This window comes from Musa acuminata, chromosome BXJ2-1, assembly GCF_036884655.1.
Source record: "Musa acuminata AAA Group cultivar baxijiao chromosome BXJ2-1, Cavendish_Baxijiao_AAA, whole genome shotgun sequence".
NCBI classification, from domain to species: domain Eukaryota; kingdom Viridiplantae; phylum Streptophyta; class Magnoliopsida; order Zingiberales; family Musaceae; genus Musa; species Musa acuminata.
The window spans coordinates 4,186,228-4,211,880 of record NC_088338.1 but is presented as its reverse complement, the minus strand read 5'-3'; the positions used below and the strand labels follow the sequence as shown (position 1 = coordinate 4,211,880).

At 40.1% G+C, this 25,653-nt stretch overlaps 5 protein-coding genes across 9 annotated transcripts; 3 read left to right on the top strand and 2 right to left on the bottom strand.

The window, feature by feature from the left end:
- Positions 1–2,357: 2,357 nt before the first annotated feature.
- Positions 2,358–4,219, bottom strand: LOC103984698 (amino acid transporter AVT6E-like). The gene has a single exon (XM_009402251.3). The coding sequence runs from the start codon at positions 3,914–3,916 to the stop codon at positions 2,501–2,503; it is 1,416 nt and encodes a 471-aa protein (XP_009400526.1). The 5' UTR covers positions 3,917–4,219; the 3' UTR covers positions 2,358–2,500.
- A 2,441-nt stretch (positions 4,220–6,660) lies between these two features.
- On the top strand, positions 6,661–13,223 carry LOC135598514 (uncharacterized). Its single transcript, XM_065092392.1, has 8 exons — positions 6,661–6,849; positions 8,610–8,694; positions 8,765–8,833; positions 9,635–9,747; positions 10,092–10,203; positions 10,282–10,425; positions 12,630–12,804; positions 12,901–13,223. The coding sequence occupies exons 1-8, from the start codon at positions 6,798–6,800 to the stop codon at positions 13,024–13,026; spliced, it is 876 nt and encodes a 291-aa protein (XP_064948464.1). The 5' UTR covers positions 6,661–6,797; the 3' UTR covers positions 13,027–13,223.
- A 916-nt stretch (positions 13,224–14,139) lies between these two features.
- Positions 14,140–15,955, top strand: LOC103984676 (phosphopantothenoylcysteine decarboxylase subunit VHS3). Its single transcript, XM_009402229.3, has 3 exons — positions 14,140–14,373; positions 15,249–15,307; positions 15,457–15,955. The coding sequence occupies exons 1-3, from the start codon at positions 14,272–14,274 to the stop codon at positions 15,752–15,754; spliced, it is 459 nt and encodes a 152-aa protein (XP_009400504.2). The 5' UTR covers positions 14,140–14,271; the 3' UTR covers positions 15,755–15,955.
- An 856-nt stretch (positions 15,956–16,811) lies between these two features.
- LOC103984707 (triphosphate tunnel metalloenzyme 3) lies at positions 16,812–20,013 on the bottom strand. 5 transcript variants are annotated; one of them, XR_010481583.1, is made up of 3 exons: positions 19,123–20,013; positions 17,465–17,552; positions 16,812–17,119 (listed from the first exon to the last, which is right to left on the bottom strand). XR_010481583.1 is itself a non-coding variant. In XM_065092390.1 (2 exons), exon 1 carries the CDS (start codon positions 19,741–19,743, stop codon positions 19,123–19,125), a length of 621 nt encoding a protein of 206 aa, XP_064948462.1. In that variant the 5' UTR covers positions 19,744–20,012; the 3' UTR covers positions 16,812–17,119. The 5 variants fall into 5 exon arrangements, 3 of the variants coding, with proteins under 3 accessions (XP_064948462.1, XP_064948463.1, XP_009400538.2); XR_010481584.1 differs by lacking the exon at positions 16,812–17,119 and adding an exon at positions 17,238–17,279; XM_065092390.1 differs by lacking the exon at positions 17,465–17,552 and having other exon boundaries at positions 19,123–20,012.
- A 448-nt stretch (positions 20,014–20,461) lies between these two features.
- On the top strand, positions 20,462–25,376 carry LOC108952948 (uncharacterized). The gene is made up of 3 exons (XM_018826754.2): positions 20,462–20,560; positions 20,667–20,823; positions 24,893–25,376. Exons 1-3 carry the CDS (start codon positions 20,478–20,480, stop codon positions 25,136–25,138), a joined length of 486 nt encoding a protein of 161 aa, XP_018682299.2. The 5' UTR covers positions 20,462–20,477; the 3' UTR covers positions 25,139–25,376.
- Positions 25,377–25,653: the final 277 nt, after the last annotated feature.

The following is a 25,653-nucleotide window of genomic DNA, read 5'->3' as shown; positions in this document are numbered from 1 at the left end:
TTGGTATCATATATTCCAATTGTGATTTCAATGTCAGTGTAACATCAGTCTCAGTGACACACTGGACCGTTACAGCATCGATATACATCGATATTGATATACATTGGTAATATTATCTCATCGGCATCGATGTACATCCAGTATCATCCAATAGTAATAATATGAATGAATGCTATTTTATTAGTATCAAGTTCTCTTTGCAGGTTCATGAGATCCATGAGATAACCTGTCTTCAAAGTTTAACCTACACATAATGGTGGTGTTGGTTCCAGATCAACAATTCTCCGATCTGGAAACAAAAAAATGATAAGAAGACTTAGATATTTTGGCACTTTAAATTACATAAAACTCTCCAATTGGCCTATCATAGATGAGATAAATCTTTAGTACAAAGCTTCACATAGTGACTTCAATGAAAATTCCTTCTGACATTTAAAGTTCAATTGAGAGTCAGGCTTCATATCTTACAGGTGCATTTTTAGACTACAAGATGGCAATGAATAAAACCATTCTACAGCAGAAATGGAAGCTAAAAAGTGGATGGAATCAAAATCTCCAAATAAAATACCATACAGGTCGAGAACAGCTTTTTAGTCAGCTTAGCCTACTTGTGAGACCAAACAAGAGGACATTTATTATCACAAGAAATGCATAATAGCACCAGTATTCAAACCCAGAAGGGAGTTCCAAGTGCATGAATTATGGATCTCATTCAAAAGCTGATTTCAAGCTGTAGCCTTTTACAAAAACAGGGACAGAACAGCTTTATGACTACATTTCATTTTTTGGTAGGGGTTTTGCTGAAATTGCTATATAGACAATATACCTACAGGTCTTTCTAGTTGTCCTGAAATATAATATTAGGATAAATAATAACTAGTATATATTCTGAACAATAACTTCATGTACTACACTACACATAAGCTGTTTTGTGTGAACAATAGAAAATGGATTTCTGGTACTCCCAGAAGATAGGAGCCAGTTCTTTATGGAACCAGATGGAAACTAAAAAATGTGATAGCTAACTTACCAATATCCATTCCACAATTATTCACTCCCTATAAAACAGCTTCACATTCTTGTTTAAGAAAACACATGCAGCATACTTTCTGAAGCTAACTTTAATGGGCAAGTATAGGACTGAACCAAGGGGTGCCATGAGAAAGGCCTCAAGTGAAGTTTGGACTGATTCTTAAATCTTTCCCACTGTTTTGGATATGCTGTCATTGGTGTCAAAAGAACAATCATAGTTTGGCAAAGTAAAGAAATCAAGCAACAAGAAACAATTTAAAGAACAATTAGATGACAGAATACAATGGCATGTCCTAAAAGCTTGAGGATATGTAAGTAGTGTTCTAATTCATGATTATTGGGTATAGATGAAATCTCAGAATATTGCATTTCCTATCACTCATTTAGAATGTCTTCTGGTTTTTTTTTGTACACACAGATTAAGTGTTTGTAATGAGGCTAAGAAAGCAATGAGAACAAGATCACATCAGGTGTACATCATGCCCCCTTGTATCTGCTTTTCTATTGTATAAAATAATGTTTAAATTTGAGAGAAACACATTCGAAAACAACAGAATTGTATATTGGCATCTAAATCAACTATTTTAATTATATAAGTCATTAACCCAAACAATTGCCCTTCAGAAATCATAACCAAATCTGAACTGAGAGCTTTTTATAGTATAAGATATGCCTAAATTCGAGAGAAACAAATTCTGAGACAACAAACAGCTACAATGGCATCCAAATCAACTACTCTTACTAAAGAAATTACTAAGCTAACTAAATGCTCCTCAGAAATCTAACCAAGTATCAACTGAGAGCTTTGCTGAAACAACAACTGATAATGTTAGAACAAAAGCTCCTGTCTATAAAGACTTCATGGTTAATTTTAAGCATGTTCTTGCAAAGCAGTCACGGCTCACAACAATGCTCGGAGTCAGTTGCAAACACTTTGACAAGCAGATATTAGGAACTTTGCACAGCTTGGCTGAAGAACTGGAATGCAATCAAGTTTTTTTTGCCAAATAAAAGATAAGCCACAAGAAGTGTGGACTTACCAGGAGGATCAAGGAAATACATGAACCTAATGCTTGAACAATATAGAGTATCCTGATTCTTTCAGTAGATACAACGATTTGCATCTCAGAAGCATGCCTCTATCTGTGTATTCCAACCTTCACCAGCAGTGATAGAATGCCTAAAATTGAGAACAGGATCAGAATGGATGTCTCAACCCTGTAAAAGTTCTTCCAGTAGCTTACAAAGCCTAGACCTGTAACTGCGTATCTCCTCTGAAGCATATTACATTGCTGCTTATCAAGCCAATATGTGACAAAAGACACTTCAAAAACAACTAAGAACTTCTGTTATTAACAAAATTTTTAATTTTTAATCAATCACATAAATTGGTCACCATCACGGCCTGACGAATAATTGCACAGCTTCGCATTCCTATACCTATTTTGGAGCTGACATAAAATATAAATCATTCAGACATGTTCTTAAGAGTATAAATATTGCCAACAACTCCTAAAATGCTAGCGACCACTGCCAAAACTAACATCACCCATGCTATGTACCTCTCTTGAAGCTTTAAGATCTTTTTTTGCTTATCTAATCTCAAGGCAATAAGAGCTGGAAATATGAACCCTAGTGACATGCCAGTTGTAGCTCCTGTGAACTTGAAAGCCACCCATATGTTTGGTATCATAGTAGAACCAAAATAAATAACACAAAGTAGGATGGCCGTCAAAGCCAACATCCTTTTCCTGCTTGCAGGAGCTGATCCTGCGAACACCAGCGAATCTACTGTCTGCCTGAGTGAAAAATGAATGACAGGAAAAACAAGAACCAGATGAAGAACATATCCAATCCTGACCACATAATTCAGGATCGAGCTGAACGGAATTCCAAGATCCTTATCGAAATTTGTCAGGACATCTGACTCGGTATCTTCTCCGAACAACAGATACCCTGATATAGAAGTCGAAGCATAGATGGCGACAGACAACACTGTGGTGATCCTACTAACAAGATACATCTTCTTTGGTGTTCTCTCCTTGAGCTCATTGTAGATTGGCTGAACATTGAAATGGCAAACATAGGCATTTGTCATTATCGGAACGACCACCAGCAAATCCAAGATGGCAGCTTTGGATCCAAAATTCGGCCCCATCCTCGGAGTCCTTGTTCGGCCTTCGGCAAGCTTAACCGAAGCAATGATGCACGACACCACCACGAAGACAACAGCAAGAGCAACGGAGGCGGCCGAAGTGAGACTAAGCGAGTCGATCTTTTCCAGGGCACACAGAGGGGCTAAAAAGATGACCAGCACCACAAAGATCACCAATTTCCTGTGATCCCATTCGCCATGCCCGAGCAATTGATCGAAGACGCCGACGTGCTTGGCGGAGCCCGACATCACGTCGCCTATGATTATCAAGTAGACAACGAGGACCCCGGCATTGTTGACGATGACGCAGATCTCGGAGACGATCTTGAAGGGGCGACCGAGGGCGGACTCCACGACGTCCCCGTACGACGTCGACTTGCAGAGGACGGCGAACCGGATGAGGAGCTCGATGCTGATCTCGGACAGGATTCCCATGAGGACGATGGAAACGAAGCCGAGGAGGATGCCGAGGACCTTCATGGCAGCGGGAAGGGCCATGATCCCGGCGCCGATGATCGAGGTGGCGAGATTGAAGACGGCGCCGGGCACGCCGGAGCCCGAGGCGGAAGGTCCGTACCCGGCACCGTCGGCGTCGAGGATGAGGGGGAGGTCATCGTCGAACTCCTCCTCCAAAAACTCCTTCTTGGGAGGAACTTGCGGCGGGACTGGGGAGTTGGCTTGGAGCTCGATGGACGCAGTCACGGGGACGGCAGAGTACGTGCTGTTCATCCTTCACGACGGATTTGAGATTGCGATAGACAAGAGAGAGAGAGATCACATCACAGTCCAGGAAAATCGGAGCTTTTCTTTGCTTCTTTGCTGATGTCGAAGATCTTGGAACGGATTCCCAATGGGGGAATGGAATGAATGAGATCAACCAAGTAAAAGAGACGGATCTGATACGACGATCAATGGTCCGAAGGGTTTCCCCTCTTTCCCCTGCTCCTCTCCTTGCAGGTTCTCCAGATCTAACGAGTGAGGGGGGAGAGAGGAAGAGGAGAAGGGAAGCCTGCGTTACCCAGTCAACGCCGAAACGTTGACGGTTTCATATATCGCGAAAATTACAAATACGACGCACATATAAAACCTAACAATTTTGGAGTTTTATATATTTATTATCTTTTCCAGAGAATTAAATCACCACATTTTTTTCTCATTATATATTATTTTTTTGCTCTATTCTTAAAAACCTAAATAATTAAATGTTTTTGAACTAAAATATGTTATCAGAAAATAAGTTCAGTGGTGGAATGAAAGTGTGAGCAGAATATATAATTGAATTGATTTATTAGGATAGATAAATATATTATCATTTAATTTAAATTTGAGCATTTTTAGTCGTTTAATTCTATCTCTTTATCAAGTTAATTAATCAAAATATTATGACTCTATCAAGTTGATGAATCAAAGTAATTGGACAGTGACTACCAAAATACTATGACTCTATTAAGAATATTGTGACCAAATTTTACTTAGTTTAAATACCCTTAGTCTTGATTATCAATCTTATTATAAGTTTTGATACTTTATAAAATGAATTGTATAAGAGTTTATGTGATGTTGGATGAAAATTAAAAAGATTTGTCGAGATAAATGAAGACAAAAAATAATTATTTTCACATAATCTCAAATTTAGGCGTGTATATTTGTTTTTATTTATCATGGAAGAATGAGATAAGTATGGGTGAAACATATCCGTTTATAATATCTTTGAATAGATTTATGTATTTTTATTAATAAATAAAATCATTGTAGTTTTATTTAAGAACATTATAACTGAGCCCTGATTATTTTAAGTATCCATAATCTTAATTATTAAATGTATTATAAGTTTTTAGATTCTATAGAGGCTAAAAACTATGAATATTCTCATAGTTTTTAGATTCTATTAGTCTTTAGCATAAGAGAAGACTCTTAGTGATTTTTATAAAAATTATGAATATTTTCATATATTTAAAATAAATAAAATAACTTTTTTTTTCTCATTTAGCTTTAAACTTATGTTTATATATTTAAAGAAGTTGTCCAAAATATAAAACACTTATCTCTAATACTTTTACCATCGTGGAAATTATAATAATTATTAATAATTAACTTATAATAATTATAGAAGTAACTCATCTTTTTGTGCTTCGGAAGGTATCCTGATTTTCTTTATTTTTTTTATTTGATACTTTTATTTTTTAAATACTTGTAATGCTTCTCGTTGTGTCATCACCTTCCACCATATTGATTGTCGAATTCTCTCTATACATCACCCTTCCTTTGACATCTCTGTTTAGCCCTTAGTTTTATCATTTTCTAATGAAAGAGGTTCTAATGATTGTGAAGAAGATGGTCATGATGAGGCTTCCCCTCTCTCCTTTTCCGCGTAGTTAATCATGTTAGACATCATCCACACCAGCCCACCTCTCTCCTGTAATCATCGCCAAGACCTCTCGACCATAGCCCTTGTGGTATCCTTCTCCCTTTTACTTGTCGATTATCACAGGCCTCATGACCTCCATATTCATCGTAACTCTATTGTTGTTATTGTTTCTCTTATTGCCTTCATCTCGAAAGTTTCTCATTATATTTACTTTGAAGAGAACATCCTCAATCCTTTCCATCACCAATTTCGATTACCACCACTATGATCTAAGCTATGACCATTAACCCCACATGACCTGTGACAAGGATTATGATGGATTAGATGAAGGTTGCAAGAGTTATAACAGAAGAATTATGACAAATGTGATAAAAAGATGCTTGGCAATGATCTTAGGTGAGAGGTGGGTTCACACAAGCAACACTTTGATGCGATCGGTAATGCAAAAGAAGAGCAAGAGAAAGTCTTAGTTGTGGCCTCCTCTTTCATCGTAACCCTTATAGTCTCCTCGTATGAAACAACAAAGCTGAGGGCTAAAAGGAGATGGTGAGAGAAGGATAACAGTAGAGAAGGACGGGCTCAACAACATATAATATTGTGGACGGAGGCGACTAACGACGATGAATAGTATTATGGGTATTATTAGAAATATGAGACCAAATGGAAAAAACCAAAATTGGTGGCACTTTCTAAAAAAAAATGAAAAAAAACTTATATATATATATATAATGATAAATTAAAATTAAAGGATAAATATTGAAATTACAGTTTTGATATGCATATTTATGTATTTTCCTTATAGCTTCACTTTCCGCTTTACTTATTAAAGAAACTTGAAGCGGCGTGGGTTAAACGCAATTGGGGCATACCAAACTTAGTCCGATGCAAAATACAACTTACAATCGTTATCAGACCTCTCGAATCGATGTGAGATCGACCACATGATTTCGACAGCTGTAAAACTCGAAGCAGTTAATCGTGTTCTCCTTGCGTCGGATCCCTTTTACGTTAACTTGTCTCTGCCGTCGGTTCGCCTCTTATCGTGTGCCTTCTCCGCCGTCCGTCCCCTACTCGAACTCGGAAGCTAACTAATTACTAATATAAAGAGATATCTACACGTTATCTCTTCCCGTCTTCGTTGGAAAGGAAAAGGGAAGAAAGGTAGGGTTTGGTTCGTCTCGCTTCGGATCGATTGCTTTGCTCTGCCTTCCGCTTCGATCTGTTGTTCGTGGAGAGGTTGCGATGGAGACGGTTCGAAGAGCAATTCATGCTGGATCCTGGTACACCAACAACGGTGAGTCCCTCCGCCCCTCACAGTTTCTGATCACTTGACGGCGATCGGAGTAGGTTTTGCTGCAGAATATCTGTTCTGTACATGGATGTATGACCGCCTTCGCTGTTTTGTAGTCGATGGAAATTTGACCAGTTTATCGAGTGCAGCAAGGGGAGTTGGTTGATTGTTTGGGGGTTTTGTTCGCCCTCATGAACAGTGATCGATTGAAGATGGTTTAACATTTCGGTTAAATGCTCGTATGGTAGGCAACCAGGCGGGCTTTTGCGTGATTAGACTCGGTGTCTGCATAGCAATGTGCTTGGCTGCTTGATCGTGTTCATGTTTGAGTTTTTGGTGAAAACTAAATCCTTAGGCTAAGAAATTACTTCCGTAATATAAATTTGGTGTTATTTACAAGTAACTTTCATAGTATCAGAAAAAGAAAAAAGACTGTGATATGAACCTTGCTTCAAGGTATAACATTTCCTTGACAACTTACTATGGGCTTTGCAGGTAAAATATGTCGAGGATTTACCTTCATGTAGAACCCAAGGCCAAGCAATTTTTTTGTCTTTCATTTTGCACAAATTACATAATGAGTTTGATGTTGAGCCTGGATAAAAGCAAAACAGCTGGGCCACAATTCAACTTCTTATGGATTTGATGAAGGTAGAGGTCCCTAAACAAAAATGTTGAGGATGCTGTATGAGATTGATCGAGTATAAATTGAAGAAAAGTTTATTTTTTTAAATTAGTGGTCTATAACTAAGATTTGAGTATGCCGTGATAAAAAATTAGGTGAACAAGCTGCAGACGAAGATAGATGTTTGTGAGGAACTGCAGATGGTAATATTGACAGTTATATAGTAAGAGTCAAACATCAGGGTTAAAGTGGTCTGCTCTGTCAACTTAGACAACTCATTTCCTTGAATTTATGTTGCTCTTTTCCGATACCAGTAACTTGACATCCAAGGATCAACTGCAGATTTTATTTCAGATCTAGTTAATTTTGGAAACAACCATGTATGTGAAGTCTAGGTTGGCAATTAGTTCAATAATCATAATCTATCGTATGATTCTTGGTGACATTAACTTGATTAAATTATGTATTCTTCTAGCAAATGTGGCTATCAGTATTATTACTTTGATTTTCACACCTACCCTTATGAATCATACTAGTTACTTCAATTTTCACATCGACCTTTATGAAGTATAATAGTCACATATCCATGTGACATACATATCCTTGAGCTGGATATTGTCAACTCATATTATGGGAGAGTGGTAGAATTAGAACATTTTTTGTTTTTTTATGATATCATCTTTTAGAGTTTTGTACTGATGTATGTGTATGCATGGGCAAACAAAGCAACCGCAAGTCATGTGCAGGTCTGACTGAGAAAACCATCCATTGTGCTAGATATTACAAAGAAAATGCCAATATAATTGGTTAACCAGTGCATCATTGGTTAATTGAATACTTCTAAAGTATATCGTATTACTTGCAGAATTGCCCATTAAGTAGGATGAGGTTGAGATTTAAGGTTCAATTCTTTAGTCATGCTGTATTTTCTCTAGATAGTGCAGTAGATAGTGCAGTTGAATACATTTGACTCTGTGGTTCCAGCTCCTTTGGCATTATTATTATTCTTTCTGAAAGTCTTCAGTTGCTCTTTGTGCATGATATGACTAGCCACTATCCTTTTTTTCATTTATTGTTGCATTTTGAGTATGATTTGAGGTACGGTTTATCTAATAATTCCATCTTGATGCCTTATCAGCCAAGAAACTGGATGAGGAACTTGACCGGTGGCTCCAAGCAGCAGGCCTGGTTAAATCACCAAATGTTAGAGGCGTGATTGCTCCGTAAGTATTCTTACTGCAGAGAGTGAAAAAATCACCCAAAATACATTGGATGAAAATTCCGTAAATGCAGGCATGCTGGCTACTCATATTCAGGCCGCTGTGCAGCTTTTGCATTTGCTAACATCGATCCTGCAAGCATGTGAGTTGACTGCTTTTATTTCCAAAATATATGCTAATCAAGTTTCCATGTGCTAATCCACACTAATTATAACGTTCGCTACCTCCGGATATTGCAAAAATATTTTGCAGTAGTTGTTTGCAGGGAACTAGTGAGCTACAGTTGAAACTTATTTTAGGTATTTGGATCCTGTTCTAAATAGTGATGTCGACCCCTAACAAGTATGCCCTCTATAAAGTAAAATGGTATAAGATGCTAATATGAACTTGAAGAAAAATAAAAAAATTGCACACACTAATTTAAGTCTTTAGGCAACTTAGAATCTATCTTCATGGTGGGGTAGAAAAATCATCAATAGAACTGATTCGAGTCTGACAACTGTTGTATTATCTTTAAATGAGTGACACTAATGATAGTTACATGTCTTGTTTCTATGTAGAAGTGATCTGGTATGCAGATCAGTTGGTGGAATTTTTGAGGTTTAAAATGATGGGATATAATCAGAATAAAGGTTTACTTTGAAATGCATTATTTTTTCTGCAGGGCATTTGAAAAATCATCCAGAAACTTGTATTAATCGTTCAATCTATTTTGTTTTCTTTCTAAAATTAATGTATGTATTTATAAATAATAATGTTTCACCCTAGGACCTGTTTAGTTGATTTCTAATCCTGTCCCTATGCATTTATGTGACCATATGTATTTCAAGGATATAAATGCCTGTCGGATAGTGGTTTCAGTAACCTACTGGATGGTATGGTCATGGTATGCTGGTTTATGGTCTTGACTAACGTGTGGACAATCTGTATTCTACTTTTGCAGAGAACGAGTGTTTCTACTTGGTCCATCTCATCACTATTATACTCCAAAATGTGCCCTTACAAGAGCCACCATTTATAGTACTCCTTTGGGGGATCTTCCAGTTGATTTAGAAGGTATATCATGTACTTCTTGAGGTATACAAGTAATGTTTAAATAAGATTATATTTCATTTACCATTTCCTGATATCTTTATGCACTGTAGCACAGATTATGTAATTTACATACATCAAGTAGTCTTTAGTTGTTTCTACAAGTTGCCATTTGCTTGTTATTAGAGGTGATGTCATGCAATTTGAAAGTAGTTTTTCTGCATGAGCTAATAACCAGGAGGTAGGCACTTTTGATGAGACTCCTAAGAGTTTATATAATTGAAATCTGGCGTGATTTTCTCCACTTTTCTGTTCAGATCAATGGTGACAGATTAAAAAATCATGCATTTCTTTTTTCTTTTTTCCAGTCAATGACGAGCTCAGGGCAACAGGGAAGTTTGAACTTATGGATCTTCATGTAGATGAAGCAGAACATAGCATGGAGATGCATTTGCCTTATCTTGTCAAAGTGTTCCATGGGTAAGCATACTGGCTTGGGTGTTAATCTACGTATTATAGTACTGAGACTGTTTATTACATGTTTTCTTCTTTCTAAAGTTATCCTGTGAAAGTTGTGCCCATTATGGTTGGTGCTCTTAACTTGGAGAATGAAGCCATGTATGGCCAACTGCTTGCTAAGTATGTGGATAATCCCAAGAATTTCTTCTCTATATCATCGGACTTCTGTCACTGGGGCTCTAGGTATGCTAATTCTCCTTTTGTTTTCATTTTATTTTATACATTAATCTATTAGCTTAGCATATATATAATTTTCATAGTAGATATTGTTTCTGTCTATAGATTTTGTGAGTAGCTTATACTCTTATGCACTGCAGAATATGCATCTAACATTTGATTGAACATGATGCCAGGAGAGATAATCTAAGTTGATCCCTTCTGATGTTCCTGATGTAAATTCAAGAAAAAGAAGTTTTACAGAGTATTAGGTTGTTTGAAATTTTAATTGCAGAAAAGAGAAACCAATGCAGGAAACAGCATGAAAGCAAGAAACTGGAAACTCGTCGAGATTTTTTTTGAAATTTGGGAAACTAGAAAATAGCTAGAAAACCTTAAATATTGAGAACAAAGGAATGATGTTTCATCCAGATCGATATGAAATAGGCGGTACATACTGATGTGTGAACCAATTCGTGTATTGGTCTGGGTGTGAATCGGTTCATGAACCGCTTCCATTTCAAGTGGTCTGGTCCGCCCATATTTATATAAAAACATTGGTCTAAGTGATAACCTTAATCGTGCCTCGTGCATGCCACGAGTTTGTCGCACATCGCCTTTGCCCTAATTGTGTCTACACATGTAGGATACAACCAAGGAATGATGTTTCGCCTAGATTGGTATGAAATAGGCAGTACATACCGGTGCATGAACCAATTCGTGTATCGATCCGGGCATGAATTAGTTCATGGACCCGCTCCCATTTCAAGCGGTCTAGTTCGCCCATGTATATATATATGTATATATATATGCACATATATATACATACACACACACACACACACACACACACACACACACACACACATATATATATATATATATATATATATATATATATATATATATATATATACGTCTAAGTGAGAACCCTAATCGTGTCTCTTGCATGCCATGAGCTTGTTGCACACCGCCTTTGCCCTAATTGTGTCTCCGCACGTAACATACATCATGTGACCTCGCCACATAGTGCTACTGCATACCGTCTACCAAGTATGCCTCTTCTCCTCCTTACTCTTCCTTTTTCTTCTTCCCGCTTCCTCCTTTTCCTCTACCGCCTCCTTTTCTTCCTTTCTTTTACCTCCTCCCTCCTCTTCCTCCAATGCGCCTTCCGCTTCTCCTTTTTTTTCATCATCTTTGAAACACTGATATATACTGGTGTACTGACACATGGTACACCAGTACCGATTGGTATGTACTGCTATGGCCAGGGACCGAGACAGGTCCGGTACCTGGTACAGCAATCCTTGAGAAATACAATGAATAATATGCAAAAAAGAAGTATTGGGAGTTTCTTGGTGACTATTCAAGGCCTATCTGGTAAACATGTTCATAGATATACAAAGATAACAACCATTCGGGTGCTTGTAACAAAGCCTCACTAAGGAACCTGACAAGTTGGGCATCTTTCTTGGATACTTTCTTTTCCACCTTTTTGGAAGGACATGCATGTGGTGGAAAAGAAAGGGCATGAAAGCTCGAGCTCACTCATTATTCAGCAGCAAAGATGCTATGAAATATGTTGCTACAGAAAAATGGCAGGATGGTTGTTGGTATCAGACGGAAGGGTTGGCCATAGATCTCAAGGCTGTAGTTGGTGATCTGACGACTGATTGGTGAGCCAAAAGCTGAGGCATCTGCTTTATGCTGGAGTTTGTTTTCAGTTTGGAACCAAATACAATGGAAATGATTGCACATCTTTTCCTACAAAGGTGTTTTCTAATGGTTCAATGAGAGAACTACACTCAGTTTTGAAGTTGGTTTCGTGAAAAAGGTCCAAGATGTCTAGAAAATGTAGATCACGCTCCATGCAGTAAATTTAATTGGATAACATTCCAATCTGGGTTGAGTAATTCGCCGAAGTTAAGAGTAATAGAGATTTCCATGATAGTAAGTGCAGAAAATAAAAAACTAGGTAGGCCTTTTCAACATCAACAGAGCCCTAATATAACTTTCTACACCTAACTCATGAAAAACTTGGTTTCAGTTTTATCGCTCCTCATATTTCAACCTACATGAAAGCTGACATTCTGCTTTGTGTTTCTACGCCCCTTTTTCTACCTGGTTTTGTTTGATTCAATCATTCAGGAAGTTTTATATTTTCCTCAGATTTCAGCAGTAATATTCCTGAATGTGTAGAAATGATACTGTACCTGTGCACAAATGTACAGGTTCAGTTATACACACTATGACAAGAAGCATGGACCCATCTACAAGTCCATAGAGGCCTTGGACCACATGGGCATGGATATCATAGAGACCGGAGATGCCGATGCATTCAAGCGCTACTTGCGTGAGTATGACAACACGATCTGTGGACGCCATCCCATCAGTGTCTTCCTCCATGTAAGACTGGCCATCTCTTTTGTTTATCATCTTGTGGAACCATTTCACTAATGGTATGCTTATAATCTTTGCTCTCATTAACTCCTCTTCCACCAGATGTTAAAGAACTGCTCGACAAAGATCAAAATTGGTTTCTTGCAATACGAGCAATCAAGTCAGTGCAAGAGTATGCGAGACAGCAGCGTCAGCTATGCGTCTGCTGCAGCAACGGCAGAAAGTTGATGTACTTGGAGAATCGCTCACCATTATTATCTTTTCCCCATTTAAACTATGGCACATTTCCATGAAACAGCATAAAACATCACTGCTTCGCCTTGAAGCACATGAACTCAATAGTATGTTTCTGTTTATACCGTCATGTAAGTGACAGCACATTGGATCCTCACTAAATAGGCCGAATCGTCCTTGTTTTCTGTCGACATGAATGATGAGGAATTTTAAGATGCATGAATTCTGTGGTTGCAATAAAGCCAATTAAATTATCCATGTTGTTATGGAGCTAAATGATTAGGTATTGCGTTTGGACTAGTTTGCCACTCGCATGTAACGGGGTCAAATAATCTAATGGTTCAAGTATTTAGATGGAATGTTATCGACAGAAAAAAAAAAAAAGTAAGATTCTGTAGTTTCGTGTTTTGCTAAATCTTCAAGAAGGGATTGTTTTAAAAATCCAAGTCATATTTAATATTAACCATGAAAATAAATAAATAAATAAATATAAATTTATGCAAAATAAAAAATAAACATGCAATTTTCTTTAAGATATACAGAGGAAACTATCTTGCCCTTTAACACCGTTCTGAAAGGAAAATGCATTAACTTTTTGAATGTGCATAACACTATTGAAAATAAGTGTAACTTCATTCTCTATATTAAAAGTATCTTATTGATGTATCAAATTACTTGTATATTATTTATCCTTATATATTAAATAATATGTTTCGATATATAAATGAAAGAAAATGGATTTTTTTTTAGATTAAGACACGCACAGTGAAATTTTGAATATCTTTTTCTTAGCATAATATTTTAGTTAAAAGCTAATAATGACCATAGAAGTCATGACAATTAATTAGTAATTATTATCATCGTGATCATCATCAGCCACTAATTAATATGGAGCTCTTTTATCAAATAAAAGAAATTTTAGTGAATTTGGTTCTCTTTAATAACTACTAATCACTGTTGCTAATATTCTTTTCGAAAAAAAGAATAACCACAAAATTCACTAATTACATCAATATAATAATAATAATAATAATAATAATAATAATAATAATAATTTTTCGTTGTAGTTTTTAGCCTCTAGTGAAACCCGTCTCCTTCTTCGACCCCTTATTGACGCCCATTAGATCTATCTTCGACCCCTGGATAGACTCTTCTCTTCCTTCCTCCTCCAAAGTTGGGTTGCTGCTTCGCTCGCTTTTCCCCATTTTAGGATCGTTGTTGACTGTGTTTGCAACGGAGATGGAGGCGTTGCGCGGAAGTGAGATCGGTGGAGCTGCCGTCGCATTCTCCTCGATCGAGTTGCTTGCGGCGCAGAGGTCCCTCGCCTGGCTTCTTTTCGCGGTGAGTGTAGCTTCGTCCCTCTTTCATATCTTGCAGTCTGGTCTGGATTCCGTGCTAGTGGCTTAAAAATGCGATTTGTTTTTCCTTATTTGATAAGGGGATTCTTGTTCCTTTCTTGTCTCGAGCTAAAAGATCGAGGATTTAAGCCTTTCATGGTAGTTCAGGAATGAGCGTTAGTTGATTGAGTACTTCGATTCACATGTCTATAACAGGATCTGATCTGAACTACCGTGACGTTTTAGTGTTCGATTAAACAGGTTGGACGTGAGTGGGGTTCAAGAATGTGAATTTGGGATCCTGCAATTAGGGTTTTCCTTCCTCTTTTTGATTACTCTATCATTAGCAGCATTGTCTTAATCTCCTTTTGATACTCCATCAGGATACTTGAGATTGAGTACAAGTGGGTTATCTGAAAAGCATTTCTCACTTTGTCATATAGATTTGTGCATTTAGCTCGTCATATACAAACAACTACTAAAAATTTGATGAGGCTAAGGTTATGATTCACTATGCTTACAATTGGGTTGTTCATTTGACATGAACATTTCTTTCCGGCAATCTGCCTTAAGTCTGTGATCGGGTGGGACTTCTTTTTTTCTCATGGATAGATTGTGTCTTTGTTTAATTAGGAGTTCATTTGGTTATTACATGTTGCACTGTGAAGATTTGGAATGATGCTCTTGCTATTGAAATTTAGACCATGTCAGTTGATCAAGAGGTTTGAACTAAATGTGATAACATCTTTGGAATACAACATAACCTTCATTTAAGGTACAGAATTATTATTTTGTGTGCAGTAGTTGTTCCTTCTCCTTTACTTGCTCGCTTATGTTGAACCTTTTTTTTTCTTTTCTTTTCTTTTTGCGTTCCTTCAGGTGTGCTCACTGTCAAGCAGTGTTGGCGTATCAGGCGAAGGGTTTGACATGGCAAATATGTAGGATTTGTGTTTTTTTACTTGTATTTTACTTGCTATAAGAAGCTCAGTGCATGATGACCCTGCATTCTTATTTCCTTGGGGGCATAAATCATCTTGGCTGATGTAGTTGATCAACTTTTTTTCTTATGTTTGATGTTGTTTTAAAGGATAATGGAAAGAAACAAACCTGAAACAATGCCTGAGAACAAGGATGATGGTGAGTCGGATGATGATGAGCATGAATATAGGGATGAACGAGAAGATGATGGTGAAGATTTCTTGGGTGAGGAAGGGAATGATAGAGATGATGATGATGATGGTGATGATGATGACGATGACGATGATGGTGAGACCAGTGGTGACGAAGAAGAAGGAAGCGAAGAGGATGATGACGACGATGATGAGGAGGATAGTGAGGATGATAGTGAAGATGATAGTGAAGATGATGAGGAAGATGATGAGTAACGACTTCCCTAGCCAAAGGGAAGCCACCTTCTAAGTAAAAGAAATGAGATTTCCATTTGTTTGGAGAAATGACTTATTGTCAATGAAACTAAGTTGTTTTTCTTTTGTATTTTAATTGGAGAGTATCATGCTGATGGTTATTCACTCATGTATCAAACTGGTCATTTCATTTTTAGAATTTTTTACGCCACCATTTATTTATCTTGGCCGCAATTCAATTGTTAATATCTTTTTATTGTTGAAATATATTGGTAGTTAGCAAATGGTGTCCAATTAAATATGTTTCAAATTTATTTCGGATAGAGCATCTTGTATGCAGTTTAATGATAACATATAAAAAATAAATAAATTTATTGAAAAATAATAATATTTGAGAATTTAGCCAAATTGCCATTCATTAGATATTATATTCTTTTTTTGGGGGGAGTTGGTTGTTTAATTTTCTCAACTGATTATTTGGTTTGTGCATCGAATACCGAGGAGTACTATGATACCATCAAGCATCAACTTATCATAATGGAATTGACTTGATGGATCTTTTTCTATTCAACTTTACACAAGGTAAGATCTATGCTCATGATTTTGGCCATAATGTAATCATCATTTTTCTCGATACAAACCATGGTTGAAATAGTCATAGTCCTGTGCGTTAAACGCATAAAAGATTTGATCTTGTGCCGTGGTTAATAATACATTACTATGGTTATTCCTCTGGGTCTTCTCAACTCTGATCCTGATGCCTGCAGATGTGCAACGACTGTTAAGCAGGTCTTATGTTAATCTAAAACGCCAGTTGCATTTAACATTTGATGTCACAGAACAAAGGATGGTCCCATGTAGTTGGTAATATATTGTTTCACATCCTTAGGTCATCTAGGTCTCTGCTATGGTAAGGATGGTCGTCACACAATAGCTCCCCAGTACATACAGATATCATGTGGTAAAAGGAACACCAACCTCATATGAGAACTTTGGCAAATCTTATCGTTGTACCAAAGGAATAAAAGAGAATCAGGGAAGTTGGATGAGCCACTGTTAAAAGAATACCATATCAAACTGCAACTAATCTGCATCCGATCATTAGATATCAAGGGGCGAAACGTTACCAACATGTACACAATCACACACTCCGAGAAGCAACAAACAATATAGTAAATGCAGTATTCAGTTACTCTTGCTTGCATCTAAAATGGAGAAGCTGATCCATCAGACATATTCCACCATCTTGCATTGTAGGACGGGGAAACTAGATCGACCAGACGGTGAATTCTCTTAAAATGGAGCACTTTCACCATGTGCTGCTACCTGCGTCTTCGAACTATGTGTAGTAGTGGCAACTTGTGAAATGATCCTCAGGCCTACACCCTGCAAAGCTACATCATGTTAATTGCAACTAAAATAAACCATAATGCTACTTTCGGCTTGCCTGACTTCACATTGTAGAACAAAGTCCAGCACAAAATGCACATTTGTAACTCTTAAGTTGCGTTTATGCAGTTTCGACACGCATTCGGTTCACTAGCCTCTGAAATCAATGAAAAAGGAAGAACACTCTGAAACCATTTTCTGAGAATATACACGGTAATGATATCACGATTACTTGTTAACTCATCCTTAATAATATGAATTTATCAGGCTTTATATGAAATCTGATCAAAGAGGGGCTGGCCCAGCTTCGGACAAGTCCAATGAGTTTGGATTTGGAAATACCTGGCAAAAGAAAGTCCAATGTCATGATATAATCATGCAGCTCTTTATCCAGTCTTCTGACCAATGGACACCTTAACCATTTGTATCCCTACCAAAGGAGAGGAGAACATACTGCAAAAAGCCCCCTTAAAAGAGAAAACTATTTCTTTTGGAAATACCCAACAAAAGAAAGTTCAATGTCATGAATGAAAGCTGTCGCTTCTTTCTCCGTTTAGTCCACTCATTATGGACTCACCTTACTCCGTTGTATCCCTGCTGAAAAGAAAAGCGAACAAATTGCAACAAAAATGCAAATAAATTATGTGATACCCCAACTTACTCCTACATTGAAAGCGAGCAGATAATTATGAGGGTATCTAGAACTAGAGGGGTCTTCTTTCACTAACTTTTGCTTAAACATTTTGAACCATGTAGTTTCAAGCCTATCAATTTAAAAGGTCAATTCTCCCATTGGATTGACACATTGTATCGAAGCAAACTTGGTATTAGGCACAGTGAGAGGCCCAAATAGGAAAAGACAAGCCATGAACAAGGCTGAAGATGCATCATAATATGGAATTGTGTAGTCTCATACTCTAATATTGTGAATTTGGACTATGTCCTTAAGTGGAGAAGATTGAGATACCTCAATTTGATCCCAAATTGAAACTTGGCACTAGGGCTAATGAAGGACAGCAGTCCCGACCATGCAAGGGAGACATTGAGAAGGCAGATCAACCTAATTCAGAGAAATTGCAAATCTTTGGTTTTTCTGTGTGTTGCTGTATGCAGATCCAATAGGATACAACCAAAGAGGTTTACCAAGATTAATTACAAAAGGAAAAAAAAAATTGTTTCTTTCATGTAATCTCAAATAGTTGTCTCTTTCTAATCACACGTCCTATTCCCAATTCCAATAGAGGATTCCAGATGAAAAAAATTCAATTTCACAAACAAAGGTGAGGCTTGTAATGCAATTGAAAGAAGCCCTATTACTGTGAATCTGTCAGAGAACTGAAGATGTCAAAAAAGGACTTGGAAGTGAACATAAAATAATCAATTCTGCTTGATCCATTGCGACAAAGATGTACAGCAACCCTAATTAAGAATGCATCTAACATATTCGTAAGAAAGAGACAGCAGAAAAAAAGCCTAAACAGTCCCAATTATCAGAAACTCTTAAATGATTAATTATAGCAACGTCTTTTACAATATATACTAGAAACACCATATATGCACAGTCGTGCTTATCTGTGCAACCTTTATTAACATTTTACAAGCTAGCTTCACACCAAATATGCAAACTTGCTTATCTTGTTAATCAAATAGGCTAATTCGAAGAATTTGCGTCAACTGATCCACATCTGATTATGAAAAATGCAAAGGTGATCGCAGAACTAAATATTGAATTAATCAAATATGCCTTGAACTTCTGCCTCCAAATAACCACTGTTAGATATGATCCACTTATTGTTGAAAGAGTAATATCAACACCACATGTCTGAACCCACTAGCTTAAATGCATTTATCCATAAACAATCCAAAAGCACACTAATCCACCAAAACCCCATCAAATCTATATCTACCTACTCAATTGATTTCATCACTCAATTTTCATGACTTCATCCAAATGCTTCAATAAAGGTCATAAAGAAGCAAAGAGAAGATAGTAAACTCACTCAGGGTAGAAGCTTCCCTGCTCGGAAAACTGCAAACTTGGATGCTTCAGAGTACGAGTACGGTACTCCATTCTCCTTCAAGAACCTCTCCAGCAACTCCTTGGTCCTCTCTGGGTCGATCGTCTCACATTCTAGCTCGTAACTAGTCCCGAAATCATACTGCGTCTCATCAAGCTCGAGCATCAACCCCTCCTTCCACCCGTAGACCGCCCTAACATTCCGGAAGCCCCCCAGGCACACGAAGGATCCCATCTTTCCCTCCGACCCGAACTCCTCGACCACCCTCCTCATGATCCGAGAGGATCCGGCCAAGTCGGCGAGCCGCCACGGCTCGGCGGCGCAGGCGCGGCCGAGGGCCGGGTCGATGTCCTCCTCGTCCTCCTCGACGCGGCTGACGCCGCCGGCCAGGCGGGCCTTGGCCTTGAGGGAGATCACGCAGCGGGAGTCCGCGTCGTAGAAGCGGATACGGAGGATGGCGAAGCGGGAGGAGAGCTCGCCGGCGGCGCCGTCGAAGAAGAGGTTCTCCTGGAGGTGGGTGCGGAGGTGGTGGGGAACGAGGGCGTCGGAGAGTCGCTGGTGGGCGCCCGCGTCGGGGAGGCGGAGTTTGACCTCAACCTCCATCGGGGCTAAGGCTGGTTGAGGCCGATGCGCTGGGCCTTGGCGGCGGCGTCGAGGGGGGAGGGGTCGAGGTACTTGTGGAGGGGATTAGGGTTAGGGTTAGGGTTGGGACGGGGATTGGAGGATCGCTGGCGGACGGCTTCTTCGATCTCTGCTTTGTCCTCCGCTTTCACTTCGATCCTGCTCGGCTTCCTCCTCAGCATCCTCCTCCCTCTCGATCAGTCGTTTTTAGTTCCTTTCTGGTTCGCTGCCGACCACAATACAAAGATATATTGCGTTTATATACACATGATGAACAATCTGCCATGGTCACATAATATATATATGCATATGATATGTTACATATGATGGTGAGGACATATATGTTACATATATATAACATATCATATATATGCATATGATATGTCACGTATATGTTACATACATGTTATAAATATATGTCGCAGATAATAATACTTATGCACAGCTCTGTTTGATGGTGAGGAAACACGTCCCTCATCGCATCAGGCTGGTGAGAGCGGCAGCATCACCAGCCCATACATCAGCGCGGAAACGTTACCGGGTAGTGGTTCGGTCCAGCCCAACCCGTAATTAGTCGTCCACGAACCCGATAGTGACTTGAGTCCGGTCTCTAACCGTCCACCGACCCTTTCGCTCCGCTTCGAGTTGATCGCCCGCCTACATAAGCAGACTGCCACCAGGTCATAGTGTCTTCTCTCTGTCGCTCTATCTAAAACATGCCCTATCCAGATAAAGAAAGGGTGGGAACCCTTCCCGTCCATCAAACTCCATCGCATTCTTGCTCTCCCTCCGCTCGAAGGTAAGGCCCTGCTTGAATCCGTTCCCATCCGGTCGATCCCCTGCTGTATCTTGGATTCTTGATCGATTGAATCGCTTTGATCCCGTTGCGATTCCTCCGGATGCAGGTTTTCCCGATCTACTACCGGGCTTCACCTCCGATGCCACCATGTTCCTTCCGAGGCCGTTGCCACGGCCTCCGACCTCGTCGTGGTTGCCAACCCCGCCATCGTCCAGGTGGCGATCCAGGCCACCGTCGACTTGATCTTGCTCAGCCCAATCCAGGTTCGTTTCTCCTCCTCCCCTCCCCCCTCGTCATTTCGTTTGGACTCGATATCAGTCGTCAGATCTCGGTTGCACGGTTGTTCAACGTAGATCTAGGTTTATTCCTGCGATTAGCCTTATGCTTGCCTAATTCTTGCAATATGGTTTGGAAACCTGGCGGGATGAACATGGGCTGTAGCTTAAACTGAATAGGTTGGGCCGGATTTCATATGGTTCTAAGTCGATCCTCCGCCCATCGCTATGGCTCTTTGAACCACTCGCTGCAAGCCGCGTATAAAGCAAAAACTAGATTAAGTATTCTTTGATCAACTTTATGATGCACAGAAAGAAAAATATTCAAATTGGGTTCAGATTAAAACAAAAAATTAGTCGGACTTGGATTTTTCTAAATACCAATCATTATTATTACTGAATAACAATGATAGTGAATTTATTTTTTTTTCAGATGTTATATTAATCCAATCCATTCAAATTGAATTTAAAATGATTTGGATAGAAAAGTATGTACTTAGATTAAGTTGAGAACCTTTTTAGTTTGATTTGAGATGGTATCGAATCACATTTGAATTCGGTACATAGTCCATTTCGAATCAGTAATGTATGAGGTGCACGTGACGTGTTTAGGGATAAAACCTCGATTCGCTTTATAACTTCCCGTCGCACATAAATGGACGGCCAGCTTCATCTCGTCACGAAGGGCCTTCAAGAAGGGAAGGAGATCCCACTCGAAATTAAGAACACTATTCCTCGAAGACACACCTTTCTCCGAGGAAGAAGCCGAAAGCTTGCCGGACATTACCCCTATTCCTCGTCAGGTCGGTGGGACCCACGCGGTGAGAAACTGGTGCGGACGCGGCGATGGATCCTCTGGTGGATAGGCATTGATTCCCCACGAGATTGACCTTACCCGCCTGCCTTGGTGGGAATTTAGTCTCTGGCCCACTGGTGGGGCCAGACGATGAGCTGCATATGGGAATGCCACAAACGCCGATTAGGTAAGCGTATGCATTTTATATCTTAAAAAAATTAAAAATTAAAATTTTCCTTATCTAAGGAGAGGGCTAATTATAATATTATCATAATAGTTAATTACTTTTAATATTTGAATCTCTATACTTTAAAAGTTATATTAGCATCTATATAATTATGAAAGTAAAATATTTAGATTTATTTCTCATAACATCGTAAATCGTAAATTTTATCAATTTAAAATATTTAAAATAAAAAAATAAAAAATAATTTTAATGTTTCAATTAATTATGACAGACATATCGCTAGGGTCGCGGGTGGTTATTATGGATGAAGAGAACAATGGTAAGCGAGGAGGGGCTGTTTTGCATTTGCATCAATGTTGTCGTCGATGCAATTGCTAAGACTGTCAATGCAGATGTTGAGCGATGAAATTGTCGCTTAGCAACAACATCAACACCGACACAGATATAGAGCGACGTTAGTCAACATCTCTATCGGTGGTTTTTCGTCTCATCACATGCTAACTGCATTGATGTTGACATAAATATAAATCAACTCTTATTTCTTTATTATTTCCTAGGCATAATGCTCTTCCTTCATCATGTCTTCCCAAATCTGAAAATTGCTTGTCCCTTCTTATTGGACCAGGAAGACCTTTATTTGCAAGTTCTCAAGATATTTTCTTAAATGATCTTATTTAGATACCAAGTGACATGGATAATCCTGACACCTTCCAGCTCCTCCTACCACATAAGCGACACATAAGGCAAAAGGTCTGGATGACATGGCTCGGCTTCACTAATCTTTCATTCCGAATGAACGATGATGGGACCGTACCCTGCCTGACCGAAAGAAGCAAGAAAGTCATACCAAAGGCACCATCTCGCTAGTGATAAGACGTCGTCCCTAGGAGTGCATGCAAGCAAGCCGTCTGCATTAAATGTCTCCACCACGTCGGGTGAAATGAGTCTTAACGAAGAATCATCAGCTCCACCTAATGCCTAAGTATAAAAGTCAAGCCCTAGGCCAAACCGGGGCGAGCAGAAAAAAAGAAACTCCTTACTCTCTTGATTATTCTAGTGTCTTCCTCTCTTTTCATCGTAGAAGTCGGGATGCTCCCGACAGATCAATTGTGTAGGATCCTTGATGCCATCCGAAGATGCGGCTAGGAAGCAGTTCGATAGCTAGGAGAATCCGGTTCTTCCACCCGGCTTCACCGCCCCATGGTCAGACTACTCCCAACAAATCTCTTCCCTAGTGGGCTCTTTGCAGCGGACGACCATATTGCCGTATGCGTACAGCATAGTATACCATATGTTGTCCACGATGTCAGATCCATCTGACGTCCGTATGCGTACAGCATAGTATACCACATGTTGTCCAAGATGTCAGATCCATCTGACGTGTATTTGGACCCTTCCATTTCAGCCAATGCAGGGGAGCTCATCGCGTTCACAAACCATCAAATAATAGATCGTTTTTGATAATTTCCATGATGACTAGGTATATTAGTGTACCCCTTCTAGCCTTGTAAACCTAACCAACATCGTAGCAACGAAACTGGACGCCCAGTAATAAAAAAACCATTAATTGCTGTCGATTGAAGAACCATAATGTGTCTGTGCAACAAACGATCCTCGCAAGTTCGTAATTATTTTACCTACTGGGATGAGAGGATCATTAAGTCTCTCTTTTTATTTGTTTTTGTACTAATCAAGTATGGATTCGTGAACGAAACTCTTATTATTACCTTTTACCGGTGATGATTTTTTTTTTTGCCTGATAATATTTTAAATGGACCTCATATTGCGACCATCCAATGATGTCGATGAGGTGGATAAGACAATGGAGGCGGGGAAACATGCATTTGCCCTGCCGTAAATATCAGCGTATCTAGGAAGGCGACATATTTACCGGGTTTGACGTGGCCGTATATTTTGCGGTGAAGAGCAGTGCATAAATGCTCGCACCGGCTCATGCAGACGGTAGTCTGTCTCGGGATGCGTGAATGTGAGCTGATCGATTGTGTGGATCTCGGAAAGGATGCACCGGCGGGATATGCCACCGCATTCCCGGGTCGTCTGATAGATATCTTTTGACCCTTGTGAAGCTTCCACTAATCCGTTACCTTCCCACATCAAGCATGGCTGCTCCCTGATCTCTGCATTCCCCTATCCGGGCAATGACGCGGCCTCCCCCTTTTCGACCCCCATCGGCCTCATTAAGATATAGTTCGACCTAAACCAAAGCGAAGCAAGCGGCGGTGCTGATGGCAACAGACAGAGGAACGCAGTCGACCGCGTGTAGAGCAAATTCAACGATGGAAGACTTCTTCGGGTGCAAAATGATGTAGGCTCCGCTCTTCCGTTTCTTCTTCTTCCTTGCTCGCTTCTTGTTTCCGTGGCAAGCAGCAGCAACGGAGGGCAAGAGGACGACGTTCATGTTTCTGGTGGATACCAGGTTGAGGCCCTCCCCTTTCCCCTCCGACCGCCATTGGTACTCCTCTCTTCTTTCCTCTACCTCTTCTCGTCGCCTCCACCACTACCAGTCTCTCCTGCACGGCTTCTCCACCTCCCTCACTCCTTCCCAGGCGAGAGCTATCGGCGATCACCGGGTCGTCATCGCCGTCAGTCCCGACTCCCTCCTCCGCCCACATACCACTCGATCCCCCTCCTTCCTCGGCCTCGACCTTCCCGGCTCCCGCCTCTCCGCCCTCTCCCACCGCGGCTCCGCCGCCGTCATCGGATTCATCGACACCGGCATATGGCCGGAGCGACTTCTCCGATCGCGTTCTCGACCCGCCTCCACGCCGCTGGCGCGCGGAGTGCGAGGAGGGCCCCGGTTTCAACCGCTCCCACTGCAACCGCAAGTATCCGCCCTATCCTTCTCCGCCGGCTACGCGGCCACGTTCGACGTCGGCTGGCAGGACGAATCTCAGCTCGACTTCTTAAGGTGCGACCCAAACCTCCCATTGTTTTATCTCATTTTTTTTATCTTCTGTAGTAGCCTCGTGATTTTAATTTTTATATGAATGAATCAACATTTCTTGAAGAAAAAAGTGCCTGACTACTCATTCGGTATGGCCTCTTCGGCTCAGATTGCTGTTCGTGAGCCGTCGATGGAAGCGTCGGGCCTACCTCGGTCCGATCATCATGCTAGCACCGACCGGCATGATGATCACGGAGGCCGGATCGACAGTCGTCGCCACCACCAGCGTCACCATCGCTGCAGCTGCGCGGCTGGTTCTGGATCTCCTTCGGAGGATGGGGAGGAGGGAAGCGGGCGTTCGCGTCAGGAAGCGATGGCGTCCGGCGCACGGACTTCGCATCTCTTTCTGATTTGATCAACACGCGCGCGACGGACGACAATGAGACGCGGGAGAGAATTGGACGGTTTTGGAGCGACCCACAGTAAAAGCTTTCCTCTTCCATGTTCAAATGCTACGCTGCGTGTGGGCTTGGCATTCCAACGAAGTACATGAATGCATTGCATGCATGAATTGGCATGAACTATAAATTTGATGGGGCAAAGCACATCATGTACACGAATGCATTGCATGCATGAACTATAAAATTGATTGGGCAAATTCCAGATTTAAGCCTTTCCTGGTAGTTCACCAATGAGCGTTAGTTGATTGTGTACTTCGATTCAGATGTCTATAACAGGATCTGAACTATCGTGATGTTTAGTGTTCAATCAAACAGGTTCGATGTGAGTGGGTCTTATATTTTTTGCAGATGAGCCTATAGAAATTACATACGGTTACTACTCATGTAGTCACGGGGTCACTGGGCTGGGTTAGCGCAGGCGTCGCAGCCGGCTCCTCCCACCTCGTCGGCCGTAGGATGGTTGACTTGA